Source organism: Schistocerca cancellata, chromosome 4, assembly GCF_023864275.1.
Source record: "Schistocerca cancellata isolate TAMUIC-IGC-003103 chromosome 4, iqSchCanc2.1, whole genome shotgun sequence".
NCBI classification, from domain to species: domain Eukaryota; kingdom Metazoa; phylum Arthropoda; class Insecta; order Orthoptera; family Acrididae; genus Schistocerca; species Schistocerca cancellata.
Window position 1 is genome coordinate 445,967,204 of NC_064629.1, and position 18,752 is coordinate 445,985,955.

Here is an 18,752-nt window from a genome sequence, read left to right on the forward strand (position 1 = left end):
GCATTTCTGCCGTACAGTCAATCCCCATCTGGACCTGTTCCTTGATGGCTAATCCAACGAGGTTGTGGACACCCATCGCTTCTTGGGTCTGGTGTTTGATGCCCGGTTGACATGGCTCCCTCATCTTCACCAGCTGTAGAGGATGTGCTGGTTACATCTCAATGTTCTTAGATGTCTGTGCAATACCACCTGGGGTGCAGACTGCTCTATTCTTCTGTGATTGTACGAAACACTGGTCCAGTCTCATTTAGACTACTGGAGTCCTGTCTGTGGTTCTTTGTCACCTTTGACATTGCAGATACTAGACCCCATCCACCATTGTGGGCTACGACTTGCGACTGGTGCCTTCCAGACTAGCCCCGTGATTAGCCTTCTCGCAGAGGCGGGGATTCCACTGCTGCGAGTTTTCCGTCACAAACATCTGATATCTTACATGCTCTGCATTCACTGCACCCCAAAGTGCCCTAATTATGGTCTCCTTTATCCAGACATGGAGATCAACCTTCCTCGGCAGCAGCCACAATGTGGGTTTACCATGTCTGCCCACATTCAGTTGCCCTTTCCTGAACTCCAGAACTTCCCTTTACTGCCTCTTTTCTCCACTCACGCACATACCCCTCCGTGGTGCGTCTCTCGGCCACAGCTCTGTCTTGATCTCTCCATCAATTCAAAGGATTCTGTCCCTCTGGAGGCCCTTCACGACCAATTCTACTGTCTCCTCAGTTCATTCCAGTGTTCAGAAGTGATTTATACTGATGGCTCCATGGTTGCTGGTCACGCTGGTTATGCTTATACCTATGCGAGACACGTGGAACTTCGTTCCTTGCCAGATGGCTGTAGTGTTTTTACTGCAGAATTGGTAGCCATCTTGCATGCATTGGACCATGTCCTCTTCTGCTCAGGACTGTCTTTCACTATCTGTAGTGACTCCTTGAGCAGTTTGGAAGCTATCGGCCAGAGCTTCCCTCGCCACCCATTGGTCATAGTTATCCAGGACTCCCTTTCTCTCCTTAATCAACGTGGATGCTCAGTGGTTTTCATTTGGACCACAGGCCATGCACTTGCCAATTGACTAGCTGAATTGGCTACTAATGGCCCATCTCTTGCTATTGTCATCCCGGAAATAGACCTTCGCTCGGCATTATGTCGTCAGGTTTTGGGACTTTGAAATTCAGAATGGCACACTCTTTCTTCAACGAACAAGCTCAGGGTAATAAAGGATTCTACAACTATGTGGCAGTCCACCTTACAGGCATTTCGTAAGGCCTCTGTCATCCTTTGCCGGCTCCGCATTGGCCATACTCGGCTGACTTATGGTTATCTCCTCTGTCGTGAGGACCCCCCCCCTCTCTGTCGTTGTGGATCAATGTTGACTGTAGTTCACCTCTTACTGGACTGTGCAGATTAGCCGCCCTGCGACAGACTTTTAGCTTTCCTGACTCGCTACCGCTGGCATTAGCTCACAATGCCTCAGCGGCTGATCTTGTTTTAAGATTTCTTCGTGTTTTTTTTGTGGGGGGGGGGGGGGGGGGGCGGGGGGGGGGTTTAATCGCTTTATTTAAGGGTGGGACCTTCAAACTTATCAGTGGGTGGAGGGGATGGCAGGCCGTCTTGCTCCACCCTTCGCCCCGATTGGGCTGGCTTCGACTGGGCTTGGTGGTTCATCCCCATCCTCAGCCTTCCCACTCCTATTTTATGGGGTCTGTTTTGAGTATCTATCTTGTCTACCTGTGCTGCTTCCTTCATGCCCATATCATTAGTCACCTTCTTTCCCTCCTCTCTTCTTCCGCCTTGTTCCTTCTTTCTCTGTCAATAATTAGTAACTTTATGACCATTTTAGTTCTCTCTTATAGTGTGAGGTTTTATCAGTTTTACACTGCATTTCCTTATTTCTTTCATTTCTGCCTGAAAGATTCATTGTCCCACAGTAATGAAGTAATCTTCCATTTTAACCTGGAATACAGATAATGTTTTATCCAGTGACATCATTTTCCCTGTTAGTTTTGTGCAAAAAATTGTAGCACGTTATGTGGTTTTTGAGAGATTTGTAATGTGGTGCATCAGTTAAAGTGGGTGTTTCTGTAGTACACAAGTGTAAATATGAAAATCACTAAATATGGCACTTTAGCTTTACAAACACACAAATCAGTGTAGTGCCATCTTGGTTTGTTTCCATCAGGCAATTAAAGTGCAGGACACACCCATCATGCAAATATGTTTCTGGTGTTAAAACGTAACACGGAAAATGTTTATTTCAGTTTTCATTCAGTTATATTTTTAAAAGTTTTTTAAATGAAGCTTGTTGGTGACAGTATGAGCTGTCACGTAGGCCGGCAAGTAGGTAGGTAGGTAGGTAGGTGGTAGGTGATTCATGTGTTTGCAAAATGAAAGTGCCACATCTGGTGTTTTCACATTTATACTGGTCTATTAGGAAAATATCTGTTTAATTAATGCACTGCACTAAAGACATCTGAAAATTGTGCCATTTTTTTGTGTGATAGGTTGTCCAAAATAATCTGAAAAATTTGCATCAAGGGCTAAAACTGTTACTGGAATTCACTTTGTGTGACATCATATTTCTTTACACGAGGTATCAACTGTTATTTTAGGACAAAAAAGCAAAAGTCACAAATACAATATGTATTTTTGTCAGATCTAGATTTCAGCTATTGAATAGCTATTTTCAGTGCATTGAAATAAAGTCATATAAACTCGTCAAGCTTCTGGCAACATATGTTAGTGTAAGAGTTTAAGATGTACAGGGACCAGATTGTAACTAAATTCCTTTTTTGAAATATACTACGGTCACTGTGCACAACTGTCCTGATGAAATGAAGTTGGTGTGTGGTTTTTTAAAGATTATATGCAATTCTCAGAGTTGAAAGAAAAGTCAAAATCCAATTTCAGTGTTTACTAACCATTAGTTACCAATACTAGTAAACTACCAACCTTGGTTTTAAAACATTTTTACTTGAGATTGGCAGTTTCACGTTATGCTGCTATACTGTGCCGATTTCACTTTATCATGTACACGAAATTTTCCTATCCCTACACATTAGTCATTAAACTGAGCAGCATGCGGGCCCACTTCTCATTGGTCCACTCTGCCTCTTGGCGCCATCGCAAAGGGCGCTGCCGATGTGCGGGTGCCAACGGAACACAACATAATGGTCATTTGACAAAGAGACAACCCCCATCCATTCTCCCTGCCACTGTATAGCGAGAGATTGTGTGCTTTGTACTCCTGTTAAAAGTGGTTGCAATTTTACTCAGTCATTCTTGTCTACTGCACAATGTAGCAGTTACCTGCTGCTCTAGTCGACCGTGGTCAACCAGCTCCACTCCTTCAGGCTCAACACACTTCATCCTCCTTCCTGTTTCCCAATGATTCTTCCCTGTGTGAAGTTATCCAAGTGTTGTCTTCGGGATATGTTATAATGAAGAACACAGTCACCATGCACCATTACTGGTCATTGATCGACACAGTCTTTTCCCATTCCTTCAGCTGCCTTGTATTGCGTGTCCAGCTGCATTTAGTGCTGTAGTCACACTGACCTTATATGGTGTGACTTCTAACTTTTTGTGCATGACTGGGAGACCTCTGGCAACATGCTCCTGCACTTTATTTCCGCCAAGTAGTTAATGTTATGTTACATTATCTAGCTTGTCCTTCAGTTTTGCAGAACAGTGTGTTACTATGAACAGTATCACATGGTTGTTTCATAATTACGAAGTCAAAGAAACAGGACTGGGCCCAAATACCAATTGCTGACGTAAAGTGTATGTCTCCATTCCAAATACTGTTTCATTAGTGTTTCCACTATGTTGGCACTTTCCACCAACATTGTGGAGGCCTATTTCTATTATAGTGCCTGCATATAAAAATCCAGGATGTAACCAGTCGGACAATCGTACAGCACAAATGTTTTTTTTATTTTAAAGCCACTTCACTTGGATGGAAAATACTATGTGAAAGATAATTGACTTTTGAAAACCTGTAGGCTTCTGTCTATGTGTTAAGCCTCCTTTTTTCAGGAATGGATAGAGGTATCAAGCTGAAATTTGTGTCAAATACCGAGGTCTGTTGTCCCTTGGCGGTGTAAAAAATTTAAGCAGAAAGTCAGTGCAATCAAAAGATGTTGTCATTTATGTGACATATTTTGATACACACAAACTCACTCATCAAAGCCTGTTGTGAAGTATCTATATACAAAATTAAATTAGTACAGAACTCTCAGAGCACGAGCCCTGCTTGTGCTTGCCGTCTCAATCCCCGCCCTCTCCCCTTAAATTAGAACAAGGACTTTGTGTCATCATCCCCCACCCCGCGTGTATGTGCCCCTCCCTCCCCCCCCCCCCCCCCCCCCCACACACACAAATATGTCTACAGTCTTCATTATGCTAACCAACTTCCTGCTGTCCATTATTCATTATTGGTATTGGTGTGCAGAATATCACTTGGAATTAGTTTTAAAATTCAGAATATATTTGCGGAATGAAACTTCTATGCTTTAATTTTGATGGCTGTCAGTTGTCACTAAAGTAGAGGTGGGGGGGGGGGGGGGGGGGGGGGGAAACATGTATCTAACTTGAGTAAATGTTATATGGTATAAGAATTTAAAGAAAGTACCTGTATTTGGATGTATTTTGTAGTTTGGTAGAATGATATTTAAGTGAACTTTGTGAAGCCATTTTACAAGTTTCTTTCATCCTTGTCTGCTTGTGCCTGTATATGTGTGGATGGATGTGTGTGTGTGTGCGCGAGTGTATACCTGTCCTTTTTCCCCCCTAAGGTAAGTCTTTCCGCTCCTGGGATTGGAATGACTCCTTACCCTCTCCCTTAAAACCCAAATCCTTTCGTCTTTCCCTCTCCTTCCCTCTTTCCTGACAAGGCAACCGTTGGTTGCGAAAGCTAGAATTTTGTGTGTATGTTTGTGTTTGTTTGTGTGTCTATCGACCTGCCAGCACTTTTGTTTGGTAAGTCTTATCATCTTTCTTTTTAGATATATTTTTCCCACGTGGAATGTTTCCCTCTGTTATATTAATATTATGGTAAGATATAACACCAGAGCTAATACAAAGCGATTTTACTAATTCCATATTTATTGTCATATGCCCAAACAGGCAAAGTAGAGATCAGAGAAGAGACTGTTGAAAAGCTTCTCAGTGCAGCTCGGTTACTGCAAATGCCAGAGATTGTTGACGCTTGCTGCGGCTTTCTGAAAAAGCAGCTTGATCCCTCCAACTGCATTGGAATCCGCCTGTTTGCCGATACCCAGGGCTGTGATGACTTAATGAAAGCAGCTCACGACTACACAACTGTAAGTTTCTTAACCATAATTGTGAAGTTCTCAAGTTTAATACCAATACTTCTTAAAAAAGAAGTTATGTATTCTTTGGCTGCTTATTGTAACAAACTATCATTGTTGAGTTTTTAATTTAAATTCTGTGTAGTACAGAAGAGGGCTGCCTGTTTGCCCATTGCAGAAATAGAAACAGGTAGAGAGAAGTCGCAGATGATCCATATATCACAACAAGCAGATAAGCTTTTGTTGTGATATGTGGATCGTGTATGGTTCATGTAGTGAAAAATTTTAATGCTTACTTAGGGAATTAGAGAAATTACAACAAAACACTTGATACCTCCCCTGCTCACAAATGGAGCAGTCAGAATGGAGAGAGACTGGTGGAACTGTATAGAAATTTCAGTTTCAAAATTACATCAGGCCATTTTAAGAAATATACTCCCAAAACAAAATGTGGAAATCCACCAACAAGAATATTGGTAAATTCCAAATTGATTATATCACAATCTTGTATCCACATCACAAGGAAATTTTTAAATGTTCAGGTACTCAAAGGAGCAAATATGGACACAAATAACTACCTAACCTAAGTGAAACTGAATTTCAAGGTCCATAAAATCAACAGAAGGATGCCAGTAATTTGTAAATTTGATACTACTAAAATCTAACTACTGCTATTGGCAAGCACAAAACTGAGAGCAACTCATAGACAGTTTTATCAAACTGTTCAAAATCAAATTCCTTTACAAAGGCAGAAAAATACCCTTAGTGGAATGAAAATTGTGAACAAGCAGTAAAATTGCGACACAAGACATTCAAAATGTGGAATAGTAACATATCAGAAAATGTATGTGACAGATCCCTGGCGCCTAGGAAAGAAATTTCAGAATTAATAAGACAAGCAAAGAGAAAGTATGTGAACAGTCAACTCTGTGAAATTGATGGTGACTTCCAAAAAACAATACCAGGGCTTTATAAATACTTTCAGTGCAGTGGGCGACACTGGCATCAGCCACAGGAAGCAAATCCCCATTGGTGCTGACAAAGCCTCAACCACTGGGGTAGGTAGGCATGATCAGGCCTGCTCTACCCCAAGTGTGGCCAGGGCCAACAAGAAATGAGGAGGGGGGGGGGGGGGCGCTCCGCGCTCATCCTGGGATGCAGCTGGTTTCAGTGGTATGCCACATATCAGTCTTGCATGCAAACCACAAAGACACGGTGACCATGTTGGCTGTGAATGATGGCTGAAATCTAATGAGGGCTCCCTCCTAATGCCCTGGCCCAGAGTGGGGTGCTGGGTGCAAATATTGACGAAACTGGCATCGCTGGGAGATACCTGCCTGCCAGCCAGAGATCAAACAGCATCCACTGCTGATGACCATGCAGGAGCTCAATGGGACTCTTGGCTCCAACCAGCATTGTTAACGTAATTATGTAAAAAAAATGAGAGCCTCCTTGACTGGGAAATCTCCTACGTACTTGGGCATCTGTCCCTTTAGCATCTGGACAAGGTGTTCTGCCTCGCTCTTCAACTGTAGAAGGAAGGAAGGCACTTGGACAGGACGAATGCTATTTTGTATATGGTAGTCCTGGAAAGCTGTCAGCATGAACTGAGGACCATTGTATGAAACCTTCTACAAAGAACTTCGACAGGACCGTGACGGTAATGTCTACTGTTGCAGGTGGATGATGAACAACATAAGGAAAATGAGAAAAAGCATAAGTTGCAAAGTGTTTTGAAAAAGACCAGTGTAATCAATGTGACCATTTCCTCAATTGGTATACTGCCAAAACACATGTGGCACACCAACAGTTTTGTGCAAGCAATCCCACATTGACCCTGATGGAATAAGTGAAGAATCTTCGATCGTAGAGTTGCTGGAACCAACATACAGTGAGTAAACCCTTCTAACAGCAGGAGAATAATGCCATCCAACAGGGAGAGGTGATGACACAACGTGTAACAATTTTGAAGTGCATCTGCTGCCTGGTGCGTTGGACGGTCAGGCCGTCCATATTGTATCATATGTATGAGCTAACGGAGCACCGGATCCCCCGTCACGGCACAGACAGTACGGAAACTGGTAATGGGAAAGCCATCCACCGACTGCCTTGCCTCTGTACTGAGTTGAAAACAAAGCATTCCCTCCTGGTCAGATGAGGGGTCAGAGCCTAAGAGTAGCTGGGACAGAGTATCTGCATTTGCATGTTGCAACTTGGGATGAAAATGGGTCTCATAGTTGTACCAGGACAAAAACAGAGCCCAACTCTGAAGACGATGAGTGGCTTTGTCCGATAAGAACACCAATGAGCTGAACAGGCAAACTGAGGGCTTGTGGTTGGTAATTAAATGAAATTTTACACCATACAAGAGACATTGAAATTTTGTAAGGCCTAGACATCAGCAAGTGCTACTTGTTCCACCTGAGAATAATATTGCTGAGCCGAGTTGATTGTTTTTTATGCAAAGGCAATAGGCAGATTGGAGCCATCTGAATGGCAATGGGCCATATGGCTGGGATGTGGCTGTGGCCAGGACTGGATGCATGCCAGGTTGAAATGCTGCAAGACACAGTGCGGAGCAAAGACTATCCTTAAGCTGCACAAAAGCATGTTCACAGGCTGCAGACCAAACAAAACAAGCACTTTCCTGAAGTAACATAATAAAGTGATGGGCAATAGTAGCCACTCTGGGAATAAACTTGATAGTACGCCACTTTTCCATGAAATGTAGATGAGACTGAGGGGGCAAAGCTGTAATTGTGGCGACATGTTGTTCCGTGGGGCACAGGCCCTGATGGCAAAATTTTGTGACCTAGATAAACAATTAAAGGTTGGAAAAAGTGATGCTTAAGCGAGATTATGTTTGAGGCCTATGGCGTGTAGAACAGTAAACAAAGAATGTATATTACACAGGTGATCCTCCATATTCGCACTTGTCATGACTGTATCATCAAGACAGTTAATGCAACGAAGAAAAACCATTGTGACCTGTTCTAAAAGATGTTGAAAGGTGGCAGGAACACTAGCGATCCTGAAGGTCAGCCATTGGTACTGATAGAGGGTAAAAGGCATATTAACTACAAGCAACTGATTTTATGCATTGTCCAAGGGAATCTGAAAGAAGCCTTCAGCCAGGTCGGATTTGGAAAAGAATCCCCCCCCTCTAGGAGAGGCATGGGGATATGTGTCTATGACTGCCTGTGCATTAATAGTGATCTTGAAGTTGCCACAGTGCCAAAGCTGACCAAACAACTTTTTTATGATCACTAAGGATGTAGCCCATTCACTTGAGAAAATTGATCTAACCATTCACAGTGATGTTAATCAATCCAGCTGTCTCAACCTGGTTACATAAAGCTATTGGCACTGGCCACACTAGAGATGGGGGATCCGCTCTTGAACTGATTCATAGAGTTGAATCTTTCAAAGGAGTGAACAATCAGTGATTCAGAAAAAAAGAACGGTAGCTCCAAACGTTTCCCACGGCAGAGAGAGAGAGAGAGAGAGAGAGAGAGAGAGACGGAGCATATCAGCAGCGCCTCTGCTGGTCACAGCACAGTGCACGCCACACAACACAGCCAGCGCTGGCCTCTGCCCTGCTTCTACCTTGGCTGCCTGCATTGTGCAGTGCCCCATTGGATTTTGTGTTTCACATATGCCGTGCCGTCTCTGTGCGTCGTCTGCCGCGTGCAGTGTCTGGTGCAACTTAACTTCGCATCCCACTCTGTCGGCGATCGTTTCAGTCGCACGTCCTGCCCTCTGGGCAGTTGATGCGAGCAACAGGACAGAGAGCCACCTAGCGGATAACATAAGAACTACTTGCAACAACCTGCTCGCAAGAGAACGGACGATTTGTCTCGGAGTGGGTGAGTTCACCGCTCCCCCCACCCTCGGAACTCACCCGCTCAACGCTCACCCCACCGTTCTCGACTCTAGCCAGAGCGTTGAGCAAAGCAACTCAGGTGTCACTCTGGTCTCTGCGGTCTTAGCTCACGCGGTAATACAGCTCGCGGCTCGACCTGCTCGACTCAGTGCTTCTGCATCGGAGTTCGTCTCTACTGGATATTGTTCTTCGTAGTAATACCGCTGTGTATATTACATTATTATTTATGTATACATCATTTGTTTTTATTTTATTTTTATTTGTTTAAACTGATCAGATTAGGTTCCTGACGACTCCTCTTACTATAGGATTTTTATTATGGACACTCGAATTTATGCTTTAATTACGAGCGAACCGATAAACGTATCGAAAAATGTGATACACCAATATTTTCCTTGTTTTATTCTGCGTAAGGCTATATGCAGCACTTTCGTTTTACAGTCAAATTTATATATTTTTTTCTTATTCTGGTACGGATTTTGCGATTTTAGGCGTCTTCGGAAGGAAACGTTCACTTTAAAAATATATGGCTTGCGATGTATTTGTATGAGGTTAATGAAATTTTAATACATTATAGCCAAATATATTGTTAATGTAAATCTCAAGTTACAACATTTTCCGATCACCCAAATAACCACGATAGTGCAAAATAAATCAATAATCAAAAACTTTGTCATATCGTGGAAATTTCAATAAACAATACAAAATTCTTACTCATTATCTGTGTTACTTCAAAATAGGATCAAATAAGATCAAAATACAGGTATAGTACTGGAATAAACCAAGTTTAAAGGGCAATGTGCCTTCCATTTATTTTCTATTGTAAATGAGTGGTGAGTCATGAAAAAGAGCTATTTCATTTCAGGGAGTGAACAGTTCTGATCCGATCTCTGAAAAGAACAGTTTTGCCCATCTCTAGGCCACACCTGAAAACAGCGAGGGCAAGCAGAGGGTTTGAGGGTGATGCGTGCCATGAAGTTGGTTGCACAACCTAGCCCTGGGGCAAACAGATCCAATTGGTGGCCCATAGTGCAGGAGACATCTTCTAACGTAGGGTCCTCCAACTGAAGGGCACATTGACGCATCTCTTTACCAAGGGCTGAATGAATGATTGCATCTCTGAGCATGGGGTCCACATAAGACTCCTGAGAGTTAACTGTGACAAACCGACTCTTAAGATTGAGGCTGTGAAGATTGGCCATCCAAACTTGATACAATTGCTGGAGCTGTTTGCAACAATGGTAGAATCCAGAATGCATAGCGACCACATGTGTATGCTTGTGGTGATAGGAGAACAACAAACGACACATATAGTCTAAAGAAAGTGATGCTGGTTCTTGCAGAGGATCTAACTGGCACAGTGAGAAATACATGTGAGGGGGCATCCACAACAAAGAAAAAATGTTATGGACCACAATGTTTACTACCTGGAACACCGTGAAATGTTGACATAGCCACTTCTTGTAAGTAAGCCAGTCTTCCGCAGATTCATCATAGGGGGAAATGTCGATGGATGAACAAATTGTAGCCGAGCCGCGGTCAACATGGCCAACAACTGTTCCACCATGGCCGTATCTGTCTACTGTTGTTGCAGAAGGGACTGGAGTAAAGCCTCCGTGGAAGAGATGAACAGCACAGAAATCACATAATCCAAAACATGCAAAATTCGATCCTCTATGTTGCCACTTGTGTTCCAACTAGGAACGCAAGGAAATAAATAGCAATAAAAAGGATACAATTTACTGGGTCACAGAGTGACATCAAGAAGGAGGCAATGAAAGTAGTGGTTCAAAACACATTTAACAGCTGAGAGCCTGGGAGTCCATACATGCCCTTATAAAGAGGCTATCCATGTCAGGTGTCATTTGTGTACTACTGCGTGCTAACGGCAGATCTGGCAAGAGCTATTGGTGACCCGGCTGCCCCTGGCAGTCACCTCAGGTAGTTGCAAACATGCTGTTTGAATGTTGAAGCGCAATACAATTGCCGCTGTGGGTGGTAGGTGTAATAACTGGTATGTTACTACAGGGACTTACCAACTAAGCTAAGTGCATTGAATTTTGGAAATATTTTAAAAATTTCTAAGTTGCCCTGAATACACAGAAAGGTGTCGTGTTGATTAATTGGGTTTCTGCCAGTTATTCGCGTCTTTCCTGGATGATATTTCAATTGTGTGACTCGCAGTCTTCTTCAGGTGCTGTCTGATACTGGTTCCAGTGTGGAACGAGTCCGGTATTTACGGCCTATGTTGTGCTAGGTGCTCCTTGTGCGGTCCATGCCGCATCCGACGCTCTGTCCATGGTGTGCACCAACCAATAGCAGCGACTGTAGTGTTTTCTTCTAGCTGCAGGTGTTCTGAATGCTGTGGGTGTACTTTGTGGTTATTATCCATTGTCAGTATTGATGAATTAAGTTCAGAATGCCGTCCAAGCCGTGCTAGATGTTTTATCTTCTGATTGTCACCTTTTAAGTCTTTCTGTGTGTTAGTTCTGTTACCGTGGTGTGCCATGTTAGGCGTTCCGTCCAAAGTGCTTGCCACCCCCAGGAGCAGCTGCTGTGTTATTTTCAGGCTGATGGTGTTCAAATTGCCACTTGAGACTCAGAACAACATTCTCAGGTATTGTGTCTGTTGCTGAGTTACCATTTCACATGCATCCATTATTACGTGGTATTTAATTCCATCTTCATACTTGTGTCCCTTGGGGTCTTGATGTTGCCTCCGTTGCATCTTCAGGAGATTGAGTGCCGGGTTCCAAGCTATGCTCAGCTGGAAACCAGTGTCCCACTCGATGAGATTCTCTGCGACCTTTATCTCAATAGATTCTTTGATGCCGCTGTCCCATTATCTCGATGTTTGTGTGTAAATCTTGGCATGATTATACTTGATAGAATGATTGAGTTTTAAACAATGCTCGGCAATCAGTGACTTGGTTACTTGTCTCAGTCTGGTGTGCCTTTGGTGCTCCTTGCATCTGATATCAACAGTCCTCGTTGTCTGGCCGATGTATGTCACAACACATTCATATGGTTTCTGTAGATACAGGTCGTCCTTCACACTTCATAGCAGAGCCTTAATCTTGGTGGGTGGATGGAACACACTTATAATGTGCAGGAAAGACGCGAATAACTGGCAGAAACCTGATTAATCATCATGACAACACCTCGCCGGGAAAGCCTGAAGAATTGCATAGAAAGGTTTCTATCAGAAGTAAGGTGGTGGTCTGGACCTCAAAACCACTGCAATTATTAAACAACAAATGATACAAAATTTACAATAAACTTCAGGGAGAAAATTTAGGAAAAGTTTTAAATTAAAACTGGCATGAGACAAGGTGATGGACTCAGTCCATTACATTTCAGTCGTGACAGAGAAAAAGTAATCCAAGCTTAAAATTGGTGAACCGGTAAAGAAGTAACAGTGTCGAGAAAGATGGCTTAGCTTTTGCAGATAACCAGGCAGTTCTATGTGAGGACATTGAAACAGTGCAAAAAGAAATAGAAATTCTTAAAGAAACTGCAGGAAGAGTAGGGCTTCAAATATCATTTGAAAAAACCAGCCTAACAAATACCTGGAACCCAAAATTCTAAAAACTAAACATGGAAAAATCGACAGGGTGAAAACGTTAATGAAATTACAATGATAGGTCAATTATTATCCACGATTTAGTTATATTTTTGCATATTTTGGTAGTACTGTTGTTTTACATTGATGAGGCATGCTTTGTTTATTTGTTATTATATCTTTGCAATTTTCATGCTGCTAGGTGAGTTTCATTATCACTACTGTGCTGCTAATCATGGCTGCTCCACTGTCAATTTGCACCAAAGAAGAGCGACATTCAGTGATCCGTTTTTTTGTGGTCTGAAGGCGTATCAGGGGCCGAAATTCATCGAAGACTTTAAATACACTACGGGAACAGTGTTTTGCCGCAATGGATTGTCTACAAATGGATTGAAAAATTCTGAAATGGTCGCACAATTGTTAAGCACGATGAAGGAGCCAGACAACCGTTTACCACCACAAATAAAGAAACCATTGAAAATTCACATTCTCTTAGACAGATGATTAACTATTGACGAAGTGGCACATCGTCTGCAAATCAGTCGCAGTTCTGCCTATGAAATCATCCACAACACACTTGGGTTTCATAAAGTTTGTGCAAAATAGGTGCCAAAAAATCTCACACAGTTGGATAAATAAATGCGCTTGGACATCCGCAAAAAACATTTGGATCGCTGTGGTAACGAAGGGGACAACTTCTTAGACAGGATCATTACCGGTGACGAAACATGGATCCACCTTTACGAGCCAGAGAGTAAACGACAGTGTATGGAATGGAAACATCCAAATTTGCCGTGCAAGAAAAAGTTAAAAGACCCAACAGTCGCCAGGAAAACTGATGCTTACGGTTTTGTAGGATGCACATGGTCCAGTACTGGAACATTATAGGGAAAGGGGCACAACAATAAACAGTGTATGTTACAGTGAGATGCTTACTGCCAGGTTAAAGCATGCAATTCGAAGCAAATGCCGAGGATTTCTATCAGAAGGTGTTGTGTTGTTGCATGACAATGCCCATCCACATACTGCTGTCCACACTGCTGAAACACCCAAGAAAGTCAAATTTGAAGTATTGGATCATCCTCCATATAGTCCTGGTCTTGCCCCTTCTGACTATCACTTGTTTGGTCCACTCAAATAGGCATTAAGGGGCCGTCGATTTGCATCAGACAAAGCAGTGAAAGAAGCCGTGCATTCCTGGCTCGCAGTTCAACTGAGAACCTTCTTTTATGAGGGCATCAGGAAGCCTGTACCACGATGGACTAAGTGCATTGAAACATAATGAGACTATTTGACTACAATAAAATTTTATAACTACTTTTTGGTTGATAATTGACTTATCCTCGTAGATTGGAAAAGGTTGATTATGAAATTCGCTATCTCAAAATGGAGTGGTGGTGGTCAGGATGTCAACGAAGCACCACCCCAGGGTATGAATGAGTGGTGGTTGGCAAGTGGGTTCCTGTCAGATGCGTGATGAGGGGCCAGTAAAGCGATATTGACAAACCATATATTTATTATTCTGAATACATCAGTTTGCGCAATGTCACTCCAGATAGCAGGGCATTAGAAATATGTGCGTGCTGAGGTTGATGCTGGTCATCAAGTAGCTTGGAGCTGCAGGCAGGTGGTAACAAAGGAAGCAGCAGTGTCAGCACAAGTGGCACTACATAGTCACTGATCCCATGAAGCACACACACTGCATGACACACACAGCCCTGTGTTTGCTAACAACATTGGGAGTAGGTGACCAGAGTGAGCATAACAAGGATGTAGACTGAATGCGGTCCCCAACGGCAGAATCTGCCCACAGGAATAAGGCAAGCAGCAAGTAGTTTGCCCACACAATTGGGAGAGGACAAGCAGTTGCGTGCCCCAAGTGATGAACTAGAGGCCACATAGAGACCCTCCAGTTACAGAGTGCAAGTCCCAAGCATTGGATTCTCCATGATTAGGGCCCTGTGGCTAGCAGCGTCGAAGTCCACAGGAGAAGATGTGCACACCCACGAAACTCAGTCAGTAGACATGAAGATTACTGAACATCATAGGCCCCTCCTCATAGCTTGATGCCGGCAGACAGGGATAACTGTAGCTGTAAATCGGGAATATTTATCCAGGTCTTGCCCATTCTTTTATTGCTGCAGCACTGGTTACTTCCACTCAAGTCATAACACAGCCTTGATGTGAGCATGAGGTAATCAGACAGTGTGCGCTGTGGACCTGCTGGACTGGTACTTCTGCACCTCTGGCTGCTCAGTTTGGTGTGTACAGGATGGCGGGTATGGGCAGGCGGTGGGCGTTATGGAATAATAGTGTAATTTTTAGAGAAAGGCCATTTATTGGCTAAAGCATGATGAAAAGGGGCTACATAGGCCTAGGGAGGTGAGGGTGAGCCAGAGCTTACAATTTGGCGAACATTGTTCGCGAAGCTACCGAAAGTGGTTGTCTGCCAAAACTAAGTCCACAGTGCCGCAGCACCGGGAGAAGCGGGAGATGTTCAATGCCACAGGGCGCGCATCCGACTCACGGGTGAGCAAGAATACAAGAGAGCGGGCCCGGCGACGGGCGGCCGGGTATGTTCGACGCACCACGCGGCTTCCTCCGCCCTGATTGGTCAGGACCGAGCAAACCGTGCGGGCGGCATGGAACTTTCCAGAGCGTTGCCTGCTAAGCGACGCCTGGGGCGGCGTTACCTCGTCAGCACACGAGAGAGGCGCGTGAACAAGGTGCCCTTCATCGGTGCTGACTTCCTGTTACTAAACCGTGGGACGAAAGGATTTACAGGCAGCTAACGCTGCCGGCCGTGGCTTGGCCGTAATGGGAAAACGGAGTTACCGGTTTGAGGCTCATGTAATAAAGTAAAATCCCTTATTGTCTGGCTCATCCTTTACATTCCTCCCCCTTCCGTGGGAGCGGAGAACGTACGTGAATTCGCTCAATGTAATTATTATTTGAATGTAAACAAATTTATCTTGCAAAAGAAAGTGAGCATCACTTGATTAAGAATGGCCCTCACGGAAGACGGCAGGGGTCTTAATCTATAGGAGGGTATAGACACTCTAAAGACCTGCTAAGGGTCGCAAGGGGACTTACATCAACAATATTGTTTGCATACCTGAATCATCATAAAACATCAAAACATCATAAAATAGCAAAACATCATAAAATACCAAAACAAAATTAGAAGAAAACATAGCAGTGTGTGTTAGGTAAATATGTCAAGTGTTCTTGTTGCTATGTTGAAGCAAAAAGTCTTTTTTTTTCTTTTGTTGGAATAAGTTGAAAATATAAACATATCACCACTGATGAGTCACGGCGAGGGCGAGTGGCACGAGGCGGCGCGGTGTGTTGTCCTCAGCGGGCAGCGTGCAGGCTGCCGGCGGGAAGGGGGCGTGGCCGTGGGCAGGTCCGTGCACTGGAACTCAGCGCAGGGGGGGTATGAGGGGAGGTCCACATGTTTCAAAACACAGTTGAAAAGGGAGTTATCACTAAGGGAACACTTCACTACACTACACTAGTTTTTCCACATTAGTTGACATCTCAGTTTCACTCTTAAAACTAAGGGAGGGCACATGCCTGATAGGTTTCTGTTTTCTCTTTTTTTTTGTGTTTAGTTTGTGGCTGTTTGTCATTCATTCAAGTGTGCCAACAGGCGAACGTAAGAAATTTGTCCTTTTTCATGTTTCAGCAAGTCATCAATTGACGATAGAAGGTGATCATTTGATTTATTAGATGAAGCAGGGAATCACGAATAAGCTCCCAGGTATAAAAAACATAATTAAAGGGGCGCGAATACTGAGTAAGGCGTAGCGGCATGAAAGGTTATTAATGGCGTTCCGACAGGAACCGTTTGCTAAAGACCTGCGCGGAGGCTACGTCAGAGTGGCAGCTGACTGCAAGGCCGAATCTCGCTCTACGTCAGAAAGGCGCGCGGCAGATAACTTCCAAGGGCAGCGCCGCGTCAGAGCAGCACGCGGCAACTGAGGAGCGAAGCCGAGGCGGCTGTGAAATGTCGCACGCAGCGAGCACGTGCGCGGCGCAGGAAGGGTCAGGTTTAATAGCGAGAGAGAGAGATGAAGCTTACCGACGCTGTTCACTACGCTGTCTGTACTTACACTCTCGCTACATGTTCTTGGGCTCCTGCGCCAGACGAGCGTATTTATGTGCTTCAAAGTGACGAACATTAATGTCACAAAGCGGAATAATGCCACAAAGTGGAATAGATGTACCTCATCGGCATGGTTTTTTTTTTCAATGATGACCAGCAAAACAGAAGTGGGATTACGCGTGACAAAGCTAGATGAGTTGTTACAGTGGGCTCTGTTTAAAATTACATTAACATGCATAAATATAGAAATGAAGCACACCAGTATCATATCAAATTGTTGGAAATACCATATCAATAACTAAAAAAAAATTAACTGTCTCCTTGGGCTAACCATCCAAGTGTAATAACATTCACCTTTTGAGAAGACGTTTCTCGTAACTCAATATACTTGCTGAACACCATAAATGGAGACTGACCAAGAAAAATGACACCAGTTTGGTGCAGGTGGGGCGTAGATTGTGTCGTAGGATGTCAACGCTGTAGCTAACGAGAGGAGAGAAATAAAACTAGACGATGTCCATAGTGGACAGAGGGACGGATAGCTGAGTACTCTGACGAGAAGTAGGATAGGAAATAGAAGATTCGGAGTGCTCGGAACGAAAAAAAAAAAAAAAAGGAAGACAGACCCCAAAGGCAGGGAAACCCCCTTACTGTTCCAGTTCTTCACTGTGGCGCCGGAGGGAGCAGTGTGTTCGGCATTCTTTGCAGAACGGACTTGCCACAGCTTCACCTTCCCAGTCCCCGGAAGGTAACCCCAACACTCCCTATTAACTGACCAACGAAGGGTAACAATTAGCAGTCTGCAACACAAAGTAATGGAATCGTCGGTAGACGGCTTAGGTTCCGAACGAGGTGTGGTACTCGGTGGAGCAGTTGCCTTGCTGTAATTTGTGGAGGCTCAGCCATCTTGGAGGACAGAATATCAGAAAGCGGACATCTGACAAGTTGGCGGACTGTCTGCTGTGGCACTTGTCAAAAGCGCTCACAAGAACAGGAAATAACACAGGGAAAAACGAGATGAATGGCAAGGACCCAAGAACGGGTGGATCCCCTAAGGGCGTGACACTGTTTAATCTTTAGTAGTAAATCAGCCTGAGAGTAGGCTGGGCGCAGGATGAACGCTGCTAGACTATAGTAGTCATATGGAGACAAGAGCCACTGACGCGTAGACGAAAGTGATAGGTAGGCGATCGATTTACGAAACCGAAAATTGAAGGAATAAATCGATCAGCTGGGCTCTCTGCGGGCGCTAACCGGAATGTGTAAGGTACACGGCCCTGGAGGAATTCAACGCCGTTGGTAGGGAAAAGCAAAACTCGACAAGAACCTAGAGATTTCCATAGTGGGAACAGAAAGCGTAAGGAATTGAATTAGAAAAGACTAAGTTGAGCATAATTTCTGAAGGACTTTTCCTTTATGAAGGTATAGTGCACGGCGCATCGTTGACACGACATTATCGCCTACTTAACTGTGTAAATGACAATTCTGCGACTCCAAGATAGCTGCTGCTACTTACTTCTTCCTCAAATACGACTTCTCTCACTAAAAACAAAACTTTACTGCGCGACAAAATTCACCGTCTTTATCCTCTCAACATCTTGCGACTAACTTTACTTTGCGACCAAATTCGCCGTCTTCATCCTCTCAACATTTTGCGACTAAACTCGCCGTCTCTATAACTCCATGGTGCTGGCCTCATTGGGCCCAGCTGGTTTCTTAAAACTCTGTCTATCATTGGTTATCTCGCAGTGTCCTGGGACACGTCATACAGTTAAATGCTACTACTTCAGTAGTCGGTATTCCTTCGGAAAATACAATGGGAAAACAAAGAAGGCTCAAGGTTTTGAACAGAGATTTCCGCTTACTGGCGTTTTGCTGCGGGCTAGACGC

The 18,752-nt window shown here is 43.9% G+C and overlaps 1 protein-coding gene across 1 annotated transcript in view; it reads left to right on the forward strand.

Annotated features, from left to right (window-relative positions):
* LOC126183561 (kelch-like protein 5) overlaps positions 1–18,752 on the forward strand; it is a 328,711-nt gene that overhangs the window by 224,492 nt on the left and 85,467 nt on the right. The window contains exon 6 of the mRNA XM_049925639.1: positions 5,125–5,321. Coding sequence (XP_049781596.1) covers positions 5,125–5,321 — 197 coding nt within the window. The remainder of the gene's footprint in view (positions 1–5,124; positions 5,322–18,752) is intronic.